Source organism: Vombatus ursinus, unplaced genomic scaffold, assembly GCF_900497805.2.
Source record: "Vombatus ursinus unplaced genomic scaffold, bare-nosed wombat genome assembly UNPS02009062.1, whole genome shotgun sequence".
NCBI classification, from domain to species: Eukaryota; Metazoa; Chordata; class Mammalia; order Diprotodontia; family Vombatidae; genus Vombatus; species Vombatus ursinus.
In genome coordinates this window covers 15,412,146-15,433,807 of record NW_020948840.1, presented here as the reverse complement: position 1 = coordinate 15,433,807, position 21,662 = coordinate 15,412,146, and the positions used below count along the sequence as shown (strand labels likewise).

Here is a 21,662-nt window from a genome sequence, read left to right as displayed (position 1 = left end):
TTTGCTGCTTTAGAAGGAAAAATGCTTTGTTCAAGTTGCCCCTGAAAATTCTACCCATTGTACCATTCTTATTTTGCAGATGAAGAAACTGAAGCCCAGGAAAATTTATGAGGTTTTATAAAACTTGAAATAAAATAATCTTTCCCTCTCCCGTTCCTTCTTCCCCTCCCTCCTTCACCACAGACAGTATGTGGCTGAAGGTAGGACCTGACTCCAGGTGTTTCTGACCCTAACGCTAGCTCTTTATGCACTGTGCCAGGCTGCTGCTATGAATTTTTAAAAGAGAGATTTGGATTTCAGTTGACTGACTTGTCAATTGAAAAAGCTGTCTTTTCCACATTAACATAGGATGTTTTCCTGTTGATTTATAAGAAAATTGTGAATTGATAATATTACATATCCATACAATATAATCGTTTGGAGGATGGAGGAAACACAAATTTGGCTGGTAATAACATTGTTGGTTCCTGCATGAAGCATTTATTGAATTCTTACCATGTGTTGAGTACTCTTCAAATCGTTTGGTTGGCCAAGGTATTTTGCTGAGTATAGAAATAGATTGTCTTGAAAAGCAAACATTGTCCCTTTTATATTTGATGTTCTACACAGCTCTTAATCTGTTTATTGGCATCAGAAGTGAGCACAGGGGTGGTATCATTTTAGGGATTAAGCTATTCACGCCTACAACCTTAGATGCTTGTGAATGAACTGAGGCTTCTGGATAGTTAGATATTAGGGAAAACATTATTTTTAAAGGTTACTCTTTAGTAGTATTAAGAGGATTTTCTTTTCTTGTGAGGCATAGTGGTTATTCCCTCCCCATCTCTCTCATCTGCATCATGGCGTAATGTATATAAATTACAGAATTTGGAGTCAGGAAGATCAGTATTTGACATGGAGTCAAGAATCCCACCTCAGACATTAGTTGTGACTCTGAGTTAGTCATTAAACTTCTAAGCCTTACCTTCCTCATCTGTAAAATGAGGAGGCTAGATTTGAGGACCTCTAAGACCCAAGATCTAAATCTAAGATCCTAGATCTATGATTGAGCTTTTCCAAGTATAAATCTAAAATGCTATCATCCTATGACCTTTTAAAAAATAGCCACAGTAATAACATTTTGTACTTTCTAAGCCCCAGTTTTCTCATTTGTAAAATGAAGAAGTTGATCTTTAAGTGCTTTTTCCATCTAACATTCTGTGATTCTTTTCTCTTTACATGGCTAACCCAGTCCAGCAAAGCTAATTTCCTAGGTGTTCATTTCAATCAATAGTATTGAGTTGTGTGGACTTTTTTTCTTATCTTTCTTACCTGTTAATCTTACCTCTGAAGTTAATGCTTCCTAAAGAAAAATTGTTTACAGGATTGAGAATTGAGACCTTAGATACCATGTAATCCAATTTTTATCAAGTTCCCAGAGAAATCCATTTTAACTCCTTTTGTATATGAGCAATCATAGAATTATGGATTTAGAGCTAGACATCTGATCCTTCATTTTATATATGAAGAAGTTGAGGTCTGAAAGGGGTTAAATGACTTGGCTAATGTCATACATTTCATAAGTGGCAGAGCCAGGAATCCTGACTTTTGGACTCCAGGATCAGTGCCACATTGGAACTGTGAAGATTGCCTTGCACAGAAATCAGGGTGCGGAATTATTTTAGCAACAATGAGAAAAACTAAACAAACTTCAGGAAATATGCTTTTTTAATTGATAGTGTGGTTTGTAAATAAAGTGGATTTTCACTGGTGATTCTCACAGGGTTTTAATTACTAAAATTGACTCTTCTGAAATTTTCATTCTGTATGTGCCCATCCATCAAACAATTTAGTTGTTTTAAGCATTCTATCTTTCTATATTTGTATTTATACACACACGCACACACACACATAAAATCTGTAAATATTAATTACATTGCTTAGCTCAAGTCTTGAAGTGCTTTTGTTCCCAAATGAAATTTTTTTATTGGAAGTCAAATACATTGTTCTACATATTTTCATTTACTAGTGGCAAGAAAATGCTACATAAAATATTGTTAAAATATATGGAACTCTGTAGGGGCATTGCCCATCTGTTATTTATTTTGATTTATACAAGTCTAGAAAACATTAATCATGTCAGGAATATTTTAAAGACTAAGCAAATGTTTCAGATTATTAGCACAGCTTATTGTATTTGTTTATGGACTGAGATCAGTTCTTGTCTTTCAGATTAAGTTGCAAAAATATATATAAATTTATTTTCTTTATGAATATTATGTGAAATATCATCAAGAGGAAAAAATGGAATAAGTTGTTATTTGACATGGAAATTTACTTGTTGGCTGAAGAGTCTTCCATGAGCTATGAAATAGGACAATGATGAGCTTTTCCTACCCTGACCCCTTCCTAACTTACCAGTCTTCTTTTACCGAACTGCACCCCTACTCTCAACCTCCACACCCCATAATACTCAGTGATACAATGACATTGGTCTCCTTGCTTGATGTTTCTCAAAGTAGATATTCTATTTCTTAACTCCAGGCATTGTCACTGGCTGTCCCACCATGCCTGGAACTCTCTTTCTCTTCATCCTCTTCTGGCTTCCCTAGTTTCCTTCAAATCCTATCTTCTGCAAAAAGCCTTTCTCAGTCCCTAGTGCCTTCTTGCTGAGATTATCACTAATTCATCCTGTTTCTGTCTTGTTGTATATGGTTGTTTTCATGTTACCTTCTCAGTTAGACTGAACTCCGTCAGAGCAGGGACTATTTTTTTGTCTTCTTTTGTATATCCTCAGTGCTTAGCACAGTGCCCGGAACATAGCAGGCACTTAATAAATATTTATTGACTGCCTGATTGACTATGTAGCATAGAGTTCTTTAATAATAATTACAATTAAGATCATAGTTCCATACATTAGAAATTCATCTAGCTTATTAAACTCTTTTGAATTCTGCAAATAACATAGTTATTATATAAGAGAGATATAGCATGATATAATGAATTGATTGTTGGACTTGGAATCAGGAATACTAGGGTTTGAATAATAACTCTGATATTTAATAGCTGAATTAATTATGGGCAAGTCATTTAACTTTTTTGAGTCTTATTTTACTCATCTGTAAACTAGGAATAATGTTTTTTCTACCTCACAGGGTTTTTGTGAGTCCCAAATAAGATAATGTGTATAAAATGCTGTGCAAGTCTTATAAACAATTACATAATTGCAAATTGTTATTGTTATTGAACTTTTATATCTCATTTGAACCTCAGGAAAAAACCCTGTGAGGCAGAAAGAATAAATTATAGTATCTCTGTTTTAGAGATGAGAAACATGAGACTGAGATTGACTTTGTCCAAGGTCACGATTAATTGACTTTGTCTAAGGTCACACAGCTATTTAGTGGTGAAACTAGCATTAGAATCCAGGTTTCCTAATTCCCTATGCAGTGCTTCTTCATTGTCCTAATTATTTAGATAATTTAAATCTATAATCTCATCAGCATAAGTACTTATTTCACAGGTACAATCAGTCACCACTACACCAAGTCTTCCTAGCCTTTGCATTGCTTGTCCGTAAATTCACCCAGTGCACAAAACACCTTTCTCTTGTTCTTTTAACATCTTACTGGTCCCAGGGTAGCATGTGGAGTGTCCATGTGCTAAATGAACAGTTCATCTCTTTTTTTCTATTAATGTTTGTCTCAGATTGTACTTGTACTTGTGAGCATATGTCCATTGCTAATAAGCTGTAAGATGACATATGCCTAATTTCATTTCAACAAAAGTAAGTGTCTGTTCCGTGCAAGGCATTGTAATGGGTATGGGAAATACAAAGACAAAAATAACTTGAATTTTCTTGCCTGTAAAATTGAGGAAATTGGAGTAGGTTACTTCTGGTCTTTAGATCTACGATCTATGAAGAAGATTCTGTTCTTAAGGAGCTTACCTTCTATTTGGGGATACAACTTATAAAGAGTTTGAAACAAATGTGAATTAATTTGGAGAAGGAGAGAGCACTAACATGAATAATGGGGGAAGGCTTTCAAGTAAGAGACAGTACTTAAGCTAAATCTTGGAAGAAGATAGCAATTCTAAGGGCAGAGGTGGGGTCAGGAAGCCTGCTTAAAAGAGGAGTCTTTGAAAAAGCATAGATTTAGGAGGTGGAATGCTTACTTGAAAGGTCAGTTTGGCTGGAATGTAGAATATGTGAAGGGGAATAATGTGAAATAAGTCTGGAAAGGTAGGCATGAAACACAGATTGGGGAAATTTTAAATGTCAGGCTAAGGAGTTTGTGTTTTATACTAGAGGCAATAAATAGCCACTGAATATTTTTGACTAAGGGGGTGGCCTGTGTTTTAGGAAGTTTATTTTGATAGTTCTATGGAAGATAGAATTGAGCAGGAAGAGAAGGGAAGTGGGGAGTCCATTTAGAAAGTTATTTCAGTAATTCATCAGTGAGGGATGATGAGAGCCTGAACTAGGGTGGTGACATGTAAATGAAAAGAAGGGAATATAGATAGATGCAAGAGATTCTGTACAAATAGACTTGCTTGACAAACTTGACAAACAAATGATTGGCTTTTGGAGTGAGGAAGAGGAAAGAGTTTCAACCTCTACTGTGAACTTAGGCACCTGGGACAACTGTGATACCCTCAACAGAAATAGAGAAATTTGACTATGTAGGGATTTAGCCAGCAAATAAGTGCTACCAGGTGGATGTATTACCAGCAGGCTGATAATGAGGAAGATTGAAATTCCACTACCCTGATAACAATAATTCATGTTTCTATAGCACTTCCTTGTTTGCAGAATGCTTTTCTCACAGCATCCCTGTGGATTAACTGGTGAAAGTGTATTGCCTTTTTTTTTTTTTTTTCCTTTATTACTGAGTGAATAGAGTCTCTGAGAAGTTAAGTGATTTGCCAGTTGTTGTTCAGCTAGTGTCAGGGCTAAGAGCCTAGCTTCTAGAACTCTTTCCTTTACACTACCCTAAAAAAGATATCAAGTAACCTTTACCTCATTTTCAGTTGGCTAAAGATTCATGTGTCCCATGTGCCAAAGTTCTATTTGTGGTCTTTTTTTTTTCTCATCAATTTAAATAATCTCATTTCTTTTCCTCAGTCTTTTCTTAGAAGCCTTAATTTTCCAAGTTCTTATATGACTTGCATTTTTTTAAAAGTTCCTAAGTTGTAGGGTCCAAAATTTGGAAATAGTATTCTAATGAAATCCAGTAAGAGGTGCTATGCAATAAAGTTTTATTATTATGATATATAAATTAAGGAAGCTTTACTTGTAGTCAGGAAAGTTCACCAAAATCAGTGATATAGTTCCATTGCCCCAATATTTCCTTAATGTTTTTCTTTTGCTATTTAAAGCATGAGAAATGAGACATGGAATAGTAGATAGAGTAGCTACCTGAGTTAAGGATATCTATTTTCAAATCTTGCCTCTAAATATATTGGCTCTATGACCATGGACTCTTAACCTCTCAGTCTTCCAAGCAGCTCTCTATGAAGCTAAGGTGTAAAGAAGTTGCTGACCTCCATCAATGGAGGGAGAGTTCATAGCTGATTTGTAGCATGAGCACTTGCATCTGTAATTTTCATTGTTTTAGGTGCCTGTCTACTTGTTTGTACAGCATCCTGCTACCAAGTCTATAAACATTTTTATCTTGTTTTGGTTTCTTGATTATTTTGTGTTATATGGTTTTGTGTTTTTTTTTCAGTTGTTAAAATATATTTTCATAATTTGTGATTCTTCATGTGTAAAATGATGTGGTTTTGGACTAAATGGCCTCTGAGTTCCCTGCCAACTCTGCATCCGAGTGCATATCGTTGTAGCAGTTTTTCTGAATCTTTGAATGAATCTCTAGGATATCGCTCTTATGCTGTACAGAGTTAATGGCAAAAGTACAGAAGATGAAATTCAAATTCGTACCCCATTTTTTTTCTATTTCATATATTTAATGACTGACTTTAATTTGATATGAGAAGTTTATGAAAATATACTACTGATTTGTCCACATAGTCCAAGTGCTGTGACAAAAATTGTTAGCAAACACAACCATACTACTACCGTATTTGTGGTGAAAACACTACCACTAATGCCTAAATCCTACATAACTTGTTAAGGAATAAGTACCAACATTAGTCATTGATTCCACAGAATTATAGATTTAGAGCTGGAAGGGACTTTTAAGTTCATCTAGTTTGCCTCTTCATTTTGTACTTCAGAAACCGAATGGTTAAGTGTCTTGCCCAAGGTCATAAAGATAGTTAAGTGACAGAATCAAGATTTTTGAACCCAGATCCTCTGATGTCAAATCTAGCTCTGTTAACATTGCATCACAGTGCCACTCAGGTTTCATAGAAACCTTCCTAGGCACCTAGAGCAGGAAGAAACTTCCCAGTCCAATCCTCAAATCCTAATCTAAGACTACCTAATCCAGTCCTCAAAACTTCCCCACTTCCCACCTCTCCTATTGCTGTGAAAGGCACCAGCCACTGTCTTCCCAGTCATCTAGACTCAAAACCTCAGTGGTCAGCCTCCCCACTTGCTTTTACCCCATATAGTTAAACTATTGTACAGCCTTGTCATTTTCACCTTCACATCTCACACATATATCTTCTTTTCAGTCACACAATCACTCTTGTGTAGGCCCTTGTTACTTCTCTCTAGTTGGTCTTCTAATTGGCCTCTTTAACTCATCTCTTCCAATTCCAATCCATCTTTAGCTCAGCTGCTAAAGTGATTTTCCTGAAGTGCAGATATGACCACGTCGCACTCCTACTCATTAAACTCTCTAGCATTACTCCCAAGACCAAATACAAAGTTCTCTGTTTGCATTTAAAGCTCATCACAATCTGGCTCTTTCATATGTGTCAACATTCACAACTTCACAAAACTTATGTGAAAACTAGGTTTGTTGCAAGAGAAATGAACATGCACATGGAAGCCGAAGAGTTCATAATCCATACAGAAGTTTGCATATTTGTGACAGGAGGACAAAGGGAGGAGGAGAAAACACAAATCTCCACCTAAAGGGCATGGCATGAGAGGTGGGCAAGGTGCGGTAAGGGTGAGCAAAGGACAAAACCCTTCCTGAAAGGGAAGAACGATGCCACAGCAAAAGCCACGTTCTTTTCCCTTGGGAACTGCAGCTAGACTGTGTAGCCAGGGTGGTCTGCTTATCTCCAAGGGTCCCAGCTGCACAGTTTCTAAGCCTCATGTAGACTGACTGGCATCTGTCTTGACTCCCAAGGAATCCAGTTTGGGATACAAACAACAAATTACGACGGCTGGTGGGGGTGCTGTGCTTCATGAAAGACACATTCAGGGTCTCCTGCTTACTCTGGCTCCAGTGTTTCTGGAAAATATGGCCACTCAAAAAAACAAGTTCAGGGGGACCCCTTAACATTCCTCAACATTTGTTACCAGTCTTTTTTGCATTTTCGTCATACTCTGTGATATATCTGTTTTGGTCTACTCTCTGTTTTTCACATGACTGTGATGCTCCATCCCCCATCTTTGCGTTTGAACTGGATGTTTCTCATGCTTGAATTGCCCTCCTTCCTCACCTCTGACTCTTAGCTTCTACATCTTCCTTATCTTGAATCCCACCTTCTGTAGATCTTTTCTCACTCAGTGTACCTTTCTCCGTCCCTTCTCTCTAAAAACTCCTCTCAATTTGCATTGAAATATGTTTGAGGTGTATATAATTACTTACATGTTGTCTCTCCTGATTAGAATGTAAGCTGCTGAAGGGCAGGCCCCATGTTTTTGCCTTCTTCTGTTTCCTAGGGCTTAGCACAGTGCCTGGTCCATAGTTAAGAGTATAATCAATGCCTATTGATTAACAAATGTGGAAATAGAGGCTACATAAAGTGTCCAGAACAACAGGTAATCTCAGAAGTTATATCCTCTTGATTTCTAGAACCAGTGCTTTTTTTCCCGTGCTATGCTGTCTTCTTGAGTAATAGTTGAAATTCATAATTTTGGAGAGGAGGAAGGAAAGTTAGGGGAAATTTTCTTAATGTTAGATGTCAGTGCAATGCTTAACATTATATTCAGTGAATGTCTTTCAATATTTTCCCAAAAAGTTTAAATTTAAGGAGAGTGGATATTTTATTTTACTTGCAGCATTGTTTTGTATAAGGAGCTCTGGATTGGTGTCCAAAGACTTTGAATTCTTTTTTAGACTCTTATTTGCTTATGTATCACTTTTCCTCTTTGCACCACAAAATGAGGAGTTTAGACTAGATGAACTCTAAAACTCTACCAGTCCTAAAACCTAAGATCTTATAAATTATGGTATAGCTTTACAAGTTTGGATAAGTATTTTTATGTTAGAGAAACAAACAAAAGGCAACCAGGAGGATTTCTTTTTTGCTCATTTTTATAAATTTTATTTTACATGGAATTTCATTGAAGTTTGTTATTAATTCAGGCAGGTAATTAGAATAACAATCAAGTTCCACTGCCTCTTAGATAATATCTGGAAAGAGCAATGTTAGAGTAACCTCAATTAATCTTTCTGAAAGTTTGTTTAGTAGTGTTCCACTTGGCGTGGGTGTAGGTAGCCTTTACTGTAATAACTTATAGGGAAACCTTTGTACAATAACAGGAAACTGTTGAAATAAGCATTGTAAAATATGGAACTACTTGTCGTTCACCAGCTGGGGGGGGAGTCCCTTTTGCGGCATTTTCATAAAAAAATTCATAGAGTAGCAAATTTTGATGGCTTGAAAAAATTTGGAAAAAACATGGGGTTTTAGAATACCCTCCCCCCCAACAGCTAAGCCTTTGGGGGTACAGTGTGTGCTATAAAGAATTATGTCAATATATCATTTTTATCTTCATTATCTTTAACAAAACCTCTTTTTGTATTTCCATCTTCTTTATTCTCTTGCTAACACCCTATCATCTGGTCATAAATTCCTAATTCTTCAAGTTATATTATGCTAGATCCCAGATAAAGTTATTTGGTCTTTTTGGCATTTTTCAGTAACAACATCCTTCCTTTTATTTCTTTGTAGTATTTCTTCCTTTCATTGCCCTGATCTTGATTGACCTTGGCCATCTTAGAGCTCTGGACTGCTTGCTAAAATATAATCTTGATAGTTGTTCTAATATATTGCTTCAAAGACTAATTTTCTGACCTGATTTATTAATGTTATAATGATATTATCAAAGAATCAGAGTTGGAAGAGACAGATAGATGATTTAGTCCTAGCCTTTCACTTTACAGATGAGAAGACCCTACCACTTGACCATTGTCATCAGTCAGTAGCAGATTTTGAATTCAGTCACATTTTAAACTCAGCACGCTTGGTTCCAAATTCAGTGTTGTTTCTGTTATCAGAGATTTCCTACCTTTTTTGGTCTTTATACTTTGTACTAGTCTTGTGCTGTCAGCAAATGTTCTCATTTCCCCCATTTAGAATGAAAGGAAATAAATTCTAGAGTTTACCTGCCATATGTTTGTACAAAAAAAAAGAGATTAATTTCCATAAAGAATTTTATTTGATACATATACTGTTTAGTAATGTAAAGTTGTTAAGTATTTATCATGATGGTTAAGTTAGTGAGACCCTTTATTCTGTTTCTTGTCTACTAGTAGTTTAATTTTTCCTGGAGCTATTGAAAGCCTTACCTGTGTGTCATGTTCAGCCTCTAATTTGTTTCTTTCTTTAGATTTGATGGAGAACGGGACTGAGAATAACAAGTTGTTATAAATGGAATTAAAGCCTGTGACAACATTTAGTAAGAATAAGATATGTCAAACAAAACCAATGCAACCAAAATTATAAGGAAAGAAGAAAACTGGGGAAAAAAAATTTTGCAACAAGTGTCTCTGATAAAGGCTTCATTCCTCACATATATAGAGAACTGAGTCAAATTTATAAAAATACAAGTCCTTCCCCAATTAATAAATGGTCAAAGGATATGAACAGGCAGTTTACAGATAAAGAAATGAAAGCTATCTATAGTCAAATGAAAAAATGCTCTAAATCACTGTTGATCAGAGAATGCAAGTTAAAATAACTCTTAGGTACCACCTCACACTTATCAGTATGGCTAATATGACATCAAAAGGAGAATGTTGGATATTGGGAGGGGATCTGGGAAAACTCGGGCACTAGTGTACTGTTGGTAGAGTTATGAACTGATCTAACCATTTTGGAGAGTAATTTGGAACTATGCCCAAAGGTTTATAACACTGCATACCCTTTGATCCAGCAATATCACTACTAGGTCTGTAGCCCAAAGATATCCAAAAAAAATGGGGAAAGGACCTGTACAAGAATATTTATGGCAGCTCTTTTTGCAGTGGCTAAGAACTGGGTCCATCAATTGGGGAATGATTAAACAAGCTGTGGTATATGATTGTAATGGAATATTATTATGCTATAAGAAATGACAAGCAGGAAGATTTCAGAAAATTGGAAAGACTTATATGAGCTGATGCACAGTGAAGTGAACCAGAATGTTGTACACTGTAATATCAATATTGTTAGATGAAGAACTGTGAATGACTTAGCTGTTTTCAGCAATACAATGATCCACGACAATTCCAAAGGACTAATGATGAAGCATACTATCCGCCTCCAGAGAAAGAACTGATAATGATTGAATACAGACTGAAGCATGCTATTTTTCACTTTTTCTTTAATTTTTTTCTTTTATTCCAGTCTTCTTGTACAAAATGAGTAGTATGACTTTATGTAATTGCACATGTGTAACACAAAAAATAATAAGATGTGATTTCAACATTTTGTAACTTAATTGATAAGAAATAAGTTTGAAGTTTCTAGTTATTGTGGATATAAGTTAGCTCATGGTTAACTTTGAATTCACTTTTTTTTTTCCTAGCGGAAGATGAAAGGGGTTTCTTATCCAAACCTCATTCATTTGTTTTTTGTCAAATAGAAATTGTTTCTCCACTGTTGTCTCTGTCAAATTTTCCAGATAAACTATAATACTTCTTTCCTTTCCCACCTTGTAGCTACCTCCTCTCTGACTGTTCTTTCTGTAATACACTCTCTCTCTTTTTTTGTCTCTGTTTCTCTCTCTGTCTCACACACACACACACACACACACACACACACACACTCTAATGCACACTCTACTACTTTGAAATATTTCAAAAGTATAATCTAGCTCTTTACCACATACTACCTAGATCTCCTTGACAAGCTTCTTATATCCTCTAGTGGTATGCATTTCCAGGTTTATAATCCCTGCATTATTTCATGCTTTTTTCTTTCCAAATTTAAAATGCTTTTTAAATATCTTTATTTCTTCTTCAAATGTGTCTAGATGCCAGAATTTGATTAGGTAACTTCTACCTTTTACTGATTCAGGGTTAATCTTAGAGGAAATTGTGAAATATTTGAAGTTTGTGTTCTTTGTAGCCCCTTTCTTTTGTGTTCTTCCAGGCTTTCCTTTCTCTTTCTACTCCCTTCCCCTTTAACTATATGTCCTGTTTCTCATAATGTAAAGTCCAGCTAATCTTTACTCTTATAATCTACATTGTGTTCATCTGCTCTTCCTGATGTAAGTTTTATTCTTGGTTCAGTCTTCTATTTCCATGTTGAATGTAGACGATCTGGTTTGTCCTCTCCCTTTTTTAAATTTTTTTTTTAAATTCTGATTTTTAACACCAAAGAAAAATGAGCATTTCCATATACAGTATAGAACAGAATGAAGGAATTGTACCTAGAACTGCAAACCTCATATAGAACAAGAGTTCTTAACCTAGAGTCACTAAACTTGCTTTAAAAAAAAATCAATAATTCTATTAATAATAGCTAACATTTATATAATGTTTCCCATATGCCTGGCCATGTGCTCAGCACTTCACAAAATTATCTCATTTGATCCTCCTAACAACCCTTGGAGGTAAGTGCTATTATTATTCCCATTTTATAGATGAGGAAACTGAAGCATTAAGTGACTTGCCCAGGGTCACAAGGCTAATATTGTTATCTGCGGCAGTTCATATGTCTTCTTATGCTTTCTTAGTACTTACTAAAGCAAAAGAGCTAGATTATTTTATAGAATTCATAATCATCTTTGTTTGAATTGCCTACTGTTGATATGACAAACTTTATTACAAAATATAGTTCATATCTGCATGGGCAGATGGAGCATGTTGTTGCTTTTTAGGGAAAATTAAGCTGCAGAGGTGTTTTTCAAATCCCACCTTTAATGCTTAGTACCTTTGTGAAACTGGGGAAGTGACCAACTTTCCTAGGCTTCACTTACCTTATCTGTCAAATGAGAGGATTCAACTAGATGGCCTCCAGGGTCCTTCTAGCTCTAAATATGTGTGCTGTGATCAAGTGACTTTGACCAAATGTCTCACTTTTGCTGAAACAGCCAAAAAGATGTTGACTATGTCAGGAAGGGCATTAGTTGAAACTCAAAACATTATTTCACCCTTCCTCAGAAGTATATGGGATTTATACCTGAAATAATTTATTCAATTTGTATTTTCTTAGGAAAATACTCAAGGCTGATTTATAGCGGGACAGCTAAAAGGATAATGGATGAACTTTTATATAATTTTTTTTTAAATCAACAGTTTTAAGTTTGCTTGAGCTTTCAAATGAGATATGATTGGAGCCTATACAATCATGAAGGATATGGTAGGGTGAACATTAGAACTTGGACTGGACACTGGAACACTGGAACTGGGGGTGAAAATTTGAAATAGGTTTAGGACAAGTGGGAGAATTAATTTAAACAGCAGGTATTAGTAAATATATGGATTCATTGCATTAGAATTGTTAAAGGTTCAAAAAATAAATTAGTTTTAATGAATATTAGATAAATTCAGTTAAATTCAAGCATTCATTAAGCTGGCTTCTGAGGATACAAGTTAAAAAACAATAGTCTCTGCCCACAAGAAGCTTTATATTCTCTTCAAGGAGAACCAGAAATACACAGCTAAGTGCCTTCTCACAGGTTGTTCCCCATGCTTGGAATGGAACTTCCTCTTCACCCTAGTGCTTTATCCTTTCCCTAATTACTTAGTATTCATTTATTTCTATATGTTATTACCTCACTCATCAAACCTCTTTCAACAATGTTTTTTTGAGGGAAGGAAGTGTTTTGTTTGTATATCCTTAGTATATCATGTAGTGGCTTGCAAGTAGTACATGTTGAATAAATGTTGAGTTTAACTGAATTGATGACTTACATGGAAGGTGGAAGAATACATACATTATTATGGAAATGTGTGATTGGAAAAAAGAGTTGGGCTCTTCTAATTCAGCATAGATAAATCCAAAGACACTAGTTACATGGGTAAAGACTCACAGTTTGACAGCATCTGGTGGGGAAACTAGAAAGCAGTCTCAGAAGATAGGGTTAGATCATCACTCCACACCATATAGCTCTAAATGGATATATGGCTCGGATATAAAAGTTCACATAAATTAAAGGAACAAGAAAGAAGTTTTCCAATTAGACCTTGGGTAGAAGAGCTCTTTATCAAACAAGGGATAGAAAGGATCATAGAAAATAAAATGGACAATTTTGATAACATACAGTTGCAAAAAGTTTTGGACAAATAAAACCACTGCAACTAAAATTGAAGGGAAAAAGTTAATTATGTGTGTGTGTGTGTGTGTGTATGTATGTGTAAAGTCTTCACTTCCAGTTTCTCTGATAAAAGTCTAATTTTCAGATAAATAAAGAATTGATTCTAAGTTACAAGAAGAGCCATTTCCAAATTAATAAATGATCAAAGGATATAAACAGTCAGTTTTCAAAGTATGAAATCCAAGCTATCCCTGTCTACAAGAAAAAAAATCCTCTGAATCACTAATAATTAGTGAAATGCAAATTAAAACAACTCAGAGGTTCTACTGAACACTCATCAGATTAGCCAAGATGACAAATGTTGGAGGTACTGTGGTAGAAGTCAAATGCATGGTTGATAGAGCTATGAATTAGTCCAGCCATTCTGGACAGCGATTTGGAACTATACCCCCAAAGCATTAAACTGTTCATATCCTTTTATACTCAGTGATACTCCAATAAGCCTATACCCCAAAGAGATTAAAAAAAAAAAGAAAAAGACGCATATGTACAAAAATATGTATAGCAGTATTTTTTGTTAGGATTAGGTTAGGATTGGAAACTAAAGTGGTGCCCATCAGTTGGGAAATGGCTGAACAAAAGATAAACAACTTTGAAAGACTCAAGAACTTTGATCATTGCAATGATGAACTCAAGTCCAGAGGATCAGTAGTGAAGAATGCTACTCACTACCTGACAGTGAACTCAAGATGAGGAATGAAACATAGGTTTTTGGACATGGCCAATATGGGAATTATTTGGCTTGACTATGTTTGTTACAAGGCTTTTGTTTTTCTTTGCATTTTTCAATTAGTTGTTTGTGGGAGGGAGAGGAAATAAAATGACTGTTAAATTAAGTAAAGTTGCATGTAGGGTAAGAGGAAATAAAAATTGTGTTGAAGTGAGGTAGGTGACAGCTTAATTGAATCTAAGGGTAAAGAGCCTACCTTTCAATAAGAGTAGACACTAAGTAAAAGTTGGCTTTGCTTTTATAATAAATTTGGGGTCACCACCACTGTCTCTTTAGTTTCTGTGGGCTTTTTCCTTTCCCCAAAGTTTCCCTGGACTATTTCTCTCCATTTCTACTAATCTATCTCCTCTGCTTTCCTATATATATTCCAAACATCTCATTTTACAATTTAGAAAACTGAAGCATCATCATCCTTATGCTAAGCAGTAGTCCACTCTGTTTTCTTTGTTAACTCCTTGATTACCTATATCTACTTTATCCCTTCACTCCAGGGTCCAAGCTAGATATCTTTTCAAATCACACTGAGATTTCAGTATGTGAATTCAGTCCAAAACACCAGTATGAATTGTAGCAGCCTTCTTGTTTTTATTCAAATTACTCTTTAGTGAAAATAAAAACACCTCCCCAGAGAATATCAAAACAACTTTTAAAAAAGTAGCGTATTAGAGCTTTTAAAACTTAAACCTCTACATTAAAACACAGCTATTGTTTTACATCCAGTTGGCAAATACAGCATTTTTACTCTCTTAGATGTCAATTCTTTTAGCTTCTCCATTTCAGTCAGGAGTGAATCCTATGCTATACTTACTGACAAAAACCCCCAAATACTGTGTTAACATACTGGAAGATTTTAGGACCAGAAGGGACCTCAGAGACTTGTCCAGTCCAATCTTGGCATTTTATTGTGAAGAAACTGGGACCTAGAGAAGTTAAATGACTTGACTAATACATCACACGGGTAAAAAGTATTAGAGATGGATTTTACACCCAAGTCCTCTGACTTGAAAGCCAGTCTTTTTCTTTTCTACTGTATCATATAAGTTTATACTTTGCCTTCAACTTTTGCCTTCAGATCATTAAAGCAAAATATAATGTACTCTGTACACTGTAACAATAGTTTCCATTTTAATGAAGTTTGAATATACTCTAACAATTGTGATGCCCCATGAAATTTGTTAAAAATGGAATTCTTTTTATGTGCCTACAATGACAAATGACCTTAGCCTTTTCACATCTTAGGTTTTTTTTTTTTATTTCTCAGGAAATTGAACTTGTGAAAATTCATAAGATTTGCTTGTTCTCTTAAGAGCTAAACTTTTCCTTTTGTTTTAACAACAGAACTTTGCTTATAATGCTATGAGATTCTAAGAACTAATACTCTCTATAGTCATATCTTCCACATTGTGACTTTCCCCACTGCAGTTTTGATATATCCTGGGTTGGCATAAGAAATTACATGAGAATTTTTTTGGAGTTTTTTGGAAGCCACAGACAATATGCTAAGGCCAGCTTGGACCCTGGAGTGAAGGGATAAAGTAGATATAGGCAATCAAGGAGTTAACAAAGAAAACAAAGTGGACTACTGCTTAGCATAAGGATGATGATGCTTCAGTTTTCTAAATTGTAAAATGAGATGTTTGGAATATATATAGGAAAGCAGAGGAGATAGATTAGTAGAAATGGAGAGAAATAGTCCAGGGAAACTTTGGGGAAAGGAAAAAGCCCACAGAAACTAAAGAGACAGTGGTGGTGACCCCAAATTTATTATAAAAGCAAAACCAACTTTTACTTAGTGTCTACTGTTATTGAAAGGTAGGCTCTTTACCCTTAGATTCAATTAAGCTGTCACCTACCTCACTTCAACACAATTTTTATTTCCTCTCCCTCCCACAAACAACTAACTGAAAAATGCAAAGAAAAACAAAAGCCTTGTAACAAACATAGTCAAGCCAAATAATTCCCATATTGGCCATGTCCAAAAACAGAAAAAGTTTAGAAACTCAGAAATCCATAAAATATATGTATAGTATTGTATAATATCACCCCAAATTTTGCAATAAAGTGCTACAAACACCCCATAAAAGGAAAAGGAAAAATTTAGATTTCTTCTCTGGTATGAAGGGAGGGCCAAAAAATTTTAGTCAGATTTTCCAGATCACAGGGGCATTGTGCCCCTGACCCCAACAACATGGAAGGGATAACTGTAGTCTTTTAACTATAAAATACTCCCAGGCACTGGGGATTCAAATAAAAATAAAAAGCAGTCCTTGCCTTTTGAGTATCTTACATTCTACTTGGAAATTCGTGTGTGTGTGTGTGTGTGTGTGTGTGTGTGTGTGTACATACACACATCCATATATCTTTTGAGGAGGTGGTACCTGAGCTGGGCCTTGCAGGAATCTATGGAATAAGAATTCTGAGGGGGCAGTGAGGAGTCTATCTAAAACCTCCTATCTAAAACCTTGGATCGTAAGAAAATGATGTACATGGTCACAGACTTGACAGCTGCCCAGGGGCTACCCCCTTGAGTTGTGAAATCAGCTGAAACATTTTTAAGAATCTACAAAAATAAATATAACATCTTCAACTGATTTTTATGGACCAAAAAAATAGGTTTGTGTTCATATTCTGCTTTAGATACTTGAGAAGGGGTTTCAGTAGTACCATGAATTCAAAAAACAAAAACAAAGCCTAGTTTCAATATTGAATTAATGGACAAAATTTAAAAAAAAGATCATAGGAACACATATTCTTCTTCCCCTTCATCTAAGTGAATTATTAAGGTATTTCTAATGGTCCAAGAATAAATTCTAGTAAAGTAGAAATTTGCTAAAAAAACAAAAATGAAACTGTTTTGGAAAGTAATTTGACGTTACTGAGCCAGGGAAGTTTAAAATTAACTTAAATGTAAAACAAAAATGATATTTTAAGAATTAATGTTTCCTGTTACTTCAAGCCTAAAACTTCATGTTTTTTGTTCTGCTGTGGCAACAAGAATATGGGAACTCAAGACTACCAATAACTTGAAGTTCTGCCATCACATAAGAATTTACAGGCACATTTATAGTAATGTGAGGGATGTGTGTTTGTGTGTGGCATTATCTGCCCCTCAGCACTTTGAAACCTGAATTGTAGCCTACTTTTTTTTCTTCCCCGTCTTGTAACTTTGTTGTTGTTTTTTTTAAGATACATTGTATTGGTACTTTTTGCTTTAACATTACAGCCGTTTATCCCCCTTCTCAAGATAAAACCTTTCTTTGTGACAAAGAAAAACAAATAAAAACATCCAGTTGTCCCCTGCTTTTCTTCAGTGAGTGAGGAAGTTTTTTTATTCGTTCTGTAGAACCTCCATTGGATTTTCAATTACTCAGAGTTTGACTTCTTTTTGGTGATCTTTTCATTTATCTTGTGGTTGTCAGTGTATGTATTATTTTCTTCACTCTACTTATTTGCCTTGCATCAGGTCATTTAAATCTTTTTATTTCTCTGCATTCATCATATTTGCCATATTTATCCTTTTTAAAAAAACATTATTTTTTACTTTTTAAAAAATTTTGAGTTCCAAATTCTCCCTTCCTCCCTTCCTCTCCCCCCTCAATGATAAGGCAATTTTTTGCCTTATCAGTTATATGTGAAGTAACATAAAACATTTCTATAGTAGCCTTGTTGCTGTTGCAAAAGAAAACACAAAGTAAAACAAAAATAAAGACAGTAACAAAATGTGCTTCAGTCTGCATTCAGAATTCATTAGTTCTCTCTGGAGGTGGATAGCATTTTTCATCATGGGTCCTTTGGAATTTTATTGGTCATTATTTTGATCAGAATAGATTGCTGTTACTGTGTACAATGTTCTCCTGGTTCTGCTCATTTCACTTTGCAATAGTTCATAAGTCTTCCCACGTTTTTCTGAAACCATCTTGCTCATCGTTTTTTATAGCACAATAGTATTCTATCACAATCATATAACCACAACTTGTTCAGCCATTCACCAGTTGATGGATAGCCCCTCAATTTCCAGTTCTTTGCTGCTGTAAGTAGCAGCAAATATAAAAAGCTGCTATAAATATTTTTGTACAAATAGGTCCTTTACCCTTTTCTTTGATCTCTTTGGGATACAGACCTAGTAGTGGTATTCCTAGGTCAAAGGGTACCCACAGTTTTATAGCCCTTTGGGCATAGTTCCAAGGTGTTCTCCAGAATAGTTAGACTAGTTCACTGCTCCACCTAGAGTACATTAGTGTCCCAATTTTTCGACATTCCTTTCAGTATTTGTCATTTTCCTTTTCTGTCATGTTACCCAATTTGATAGGTGTGAGGTGGTATCTCTGAGATGTTTTAATTTTAAGCATTTCTCTAATCAGTAGTAATTTGAGCATTTTTTTCATATGACTACAGATAGCTTTGTTTTCTTCTTCTGAAAATGCCCTGCTCATATCCTTTGACCATTTATCAACTGGAGAATGGCTCTTATTTTTTATAAATTTGGCTCAGTTTCTTATATATTGGAGAAATGGGGCCTTCATCAGACCTTTACTTGCTGTAAAGTTTTTTCCTCCAGTTTCCTGTTTCCCTTCTAATTTTGGCCACATTGGTATTGTTTGTGCAAAAACTTTTTAATTTCATGTAATCAAAATGATCTGTTTTACTTCCCATAATCCTCTCTGTCTCTTGTTTGATCACAAACTCTTCCCTTATCCGTAAATCTAACGGGTACATTTTTTCATGGTCCCCTAATTTGCTTAGGATATCATTCTTTATGTCTAAATCATTTATCCATTTTGACCTTCTCTTGGTAGGCTCTTAATAAATGCCTTATCATTGATTAATAATTTGGCATGGATAATTTATTGCACTGAGATATACAAAGTAGACAGTTTGCATAGCATTAACATACATACATACATACACATACTAAAGAATTCAGTACGAACTAGTTTGGCAGGGAGAATGCTTGTAGTTTGAGGGGCTAAGGAAAGGCTTCATGCAAAAGATTTTATTTAGTAAATAGAAAGCTGATTTTTATCCTTTAGAGATATGAAAAGAAAAATCACTCCCAGATAGCTAGTTTCTACCCCCTATGAATTCAGCAATTGAACATTTATTGAGTGCTAATGCTGTTCAGCTATATGCAGAAATAGATAAGATAATGGTGTAGTGCAGTGGTGTCAAACTCTAATAGAAACAGGAAATAGATCTTAAACTATATATAAGGATCCCTGAGGCCACATACTGGCTTAGAAAACTACATAGTGACATTATCTGTTTTCTATTGGATTTTCGTTATTTTGTTAAGTATTTCCCAGTTACATTTTAATCTGGTTGGGGTGTGGGGTACTTGGGAATATTGCAGGCCCCTGCAATTTGACTCACTCCATGTTTGATACTTCTGGTGTAGTAGATGGCATCAGCCAACCTGGATTCAACTGCCACCAAAGATTCTTAAGAGTATTTATACTGCCTGCCTCATTGGGTGGTTGTGGCTAAAGATCTTTGTAAACCTTAAAGCATTATATAATTTTAATGGCAAGATAAGACATGTACTCTATGTACATATATGCATGTGTGTATATGTATTATATATACCTTCATATATACATAGATATGCATACACACATATAGAAGTAGCATGTGCTAAGTGCTTGTGAGAGGTACAAAGTGCTTTTAGAGTTCTTTCTGGGGAAACTGTGGAGATGTGTAGGAATAGGCTATGAATTATGATTAGTGACTGCTGTTCACTGACTTCAGAGCCTGCTAGGGTTGGTGTGAAAATTAAGTCTCGTTGTTGTTGTTTATTTTTAGCCAATTTTTTTCTAGCTGCTTTGGATTATACAAAATTCAAAATACAATATAATTTTGCTTGATTAAAGAAGAGTAGCTCACTCACCCTTGCAAGCAGTGAATGGCAAAAAGAAAAAGAGAATATCATTCAGGAGGCAACATCTTTGCTCAGTTATGGACCCTGGGCAAAGAAATCTCCAAAAATTGAAATTAATTAATAGCTTATCTCCTTCTATATACCTAATACCTGTTATGAAAAACTTAAAAAGTGCTTTTGATATTTATTTCAGTTTTTCTTCTCATGAAGAAGTCAGTGATTTTATTCTATAAAGACTTAATATTTTCCTGTATTATAAAATGTAGTGCTATACTTTTATTCTCCTTGAAGAAATGAAGATATCGATTATAATGTATACAATGTCCAGAAGTTCTAGTAGCCAGATAGTAAAAATATTTAATTTGATGAAAATATCTGTCTCACATGGTTTGTTTCAAATGCATGTCATAACAGACATTTCTGGTGCTAAATAAGGCCTAACTAACCTTATTAGTCTTATGTATCTTGCTATTTTGAAGCATGGTCATAGACATTTTCTGATCAGGAAATTACTGTGGAAGTAATCTAATGAGATTTAAATAAATTAAGTGACTTGAACAAGGCTCTTTGGTGGCTTAGCTGAGACTAGCATTTGGGTTTTCTGACTTACAGCCTAATCTTCTTTCTATTCCACCATACTCCCTGTTATTCTTAAATGATCTGAGTAACATAGCTCATACTTGGACAATGATCAAAGAATAAAGTATACAAATTAGTTTGAAGGGGAGAATAGAGAGATTGGATGTATGTTAACAAAATATTGATTTTAATGTCTTTCAGAGCCATGATGTCATTGAAGGGGATATACTTTATGATTTCACTCTTTTTGGGAAGCTTTTTTGGAAGTATTTTCATGTTGGGTCCTTTTATACCTTTGATGTTTATAAGGCCATCCTGGTATCGCTGGATCAACAATCGCCTTGTAGCAACCTGGCTCACACTTCCAGTGGTAAGTTTAAACATCAGAGAAGGAGATTAAAATGATTAGGATTTCAAACATTAAGTTTAAGAGTTCTGGTTTTTACAGTGGATAGAGCTCTGACCTTGGAGTCAGGAGGACGTGAGTTCAAATCCATTCTCAGACACATGACTCTTACTAGCTGTGTGACCCTGGGCAAGTCACTTAACCCCAATTGCCTCACCAAAAAAAAAAAGCAAAAAAAAAAGTTCTGGCTTTAGTTGCATGAATAATTTTTAAAGATAAAGTTTATATTATGATAAATTTACATTATGAGAAGCAGCATGGTATAGTAGATAGAGAGTCAGCCTTAAAACTGGGAAGACCTGGGTTCAACTCTTCCCTCTGACACATGTGGGATGTTTGACCTTGGGGCAGGTCAGTTAACTTTCCAGTGCTCTAGGCCAGTGGTTTCAAACTCAGATAGAAATGGGGACCACCAAGCTGTACATAAGGATTGCTGGGGCCACATATTGACTTAGAAAACCAAATATTAACATTATCTCTG

At 35.2% G+C, this 21,662-nt stretch overlaps 1 protein-coding gene across 2 annotated transcripts in view; it reads left to right on the top strand.

Annotated features, from left to right (window-relative positions):
• Window positions 1-21,662, top strand: part of LCLAT1 (lysocardiolipin acyltransferase 1) — a 141,322-nt gene that overhangs the window by 24,303 nt on the left and 95,357 nt on the right. For both annotated transcript variants that reach the window (XM_027850523.1, XM_027850524.1), the window contains exon 2: window positions 20,977-21,145. In XM_027850523.1, the coding sequence (XP_027706324.1) occupies window positions 20,981-21,145 (165 nt within the window). In that variant the 5' untranslated portion in view covers window positions 20,977-20,980. The remainder of the gene's footprint in view (window positions 1-20,976; window positions 21,146-21,662) is intronic.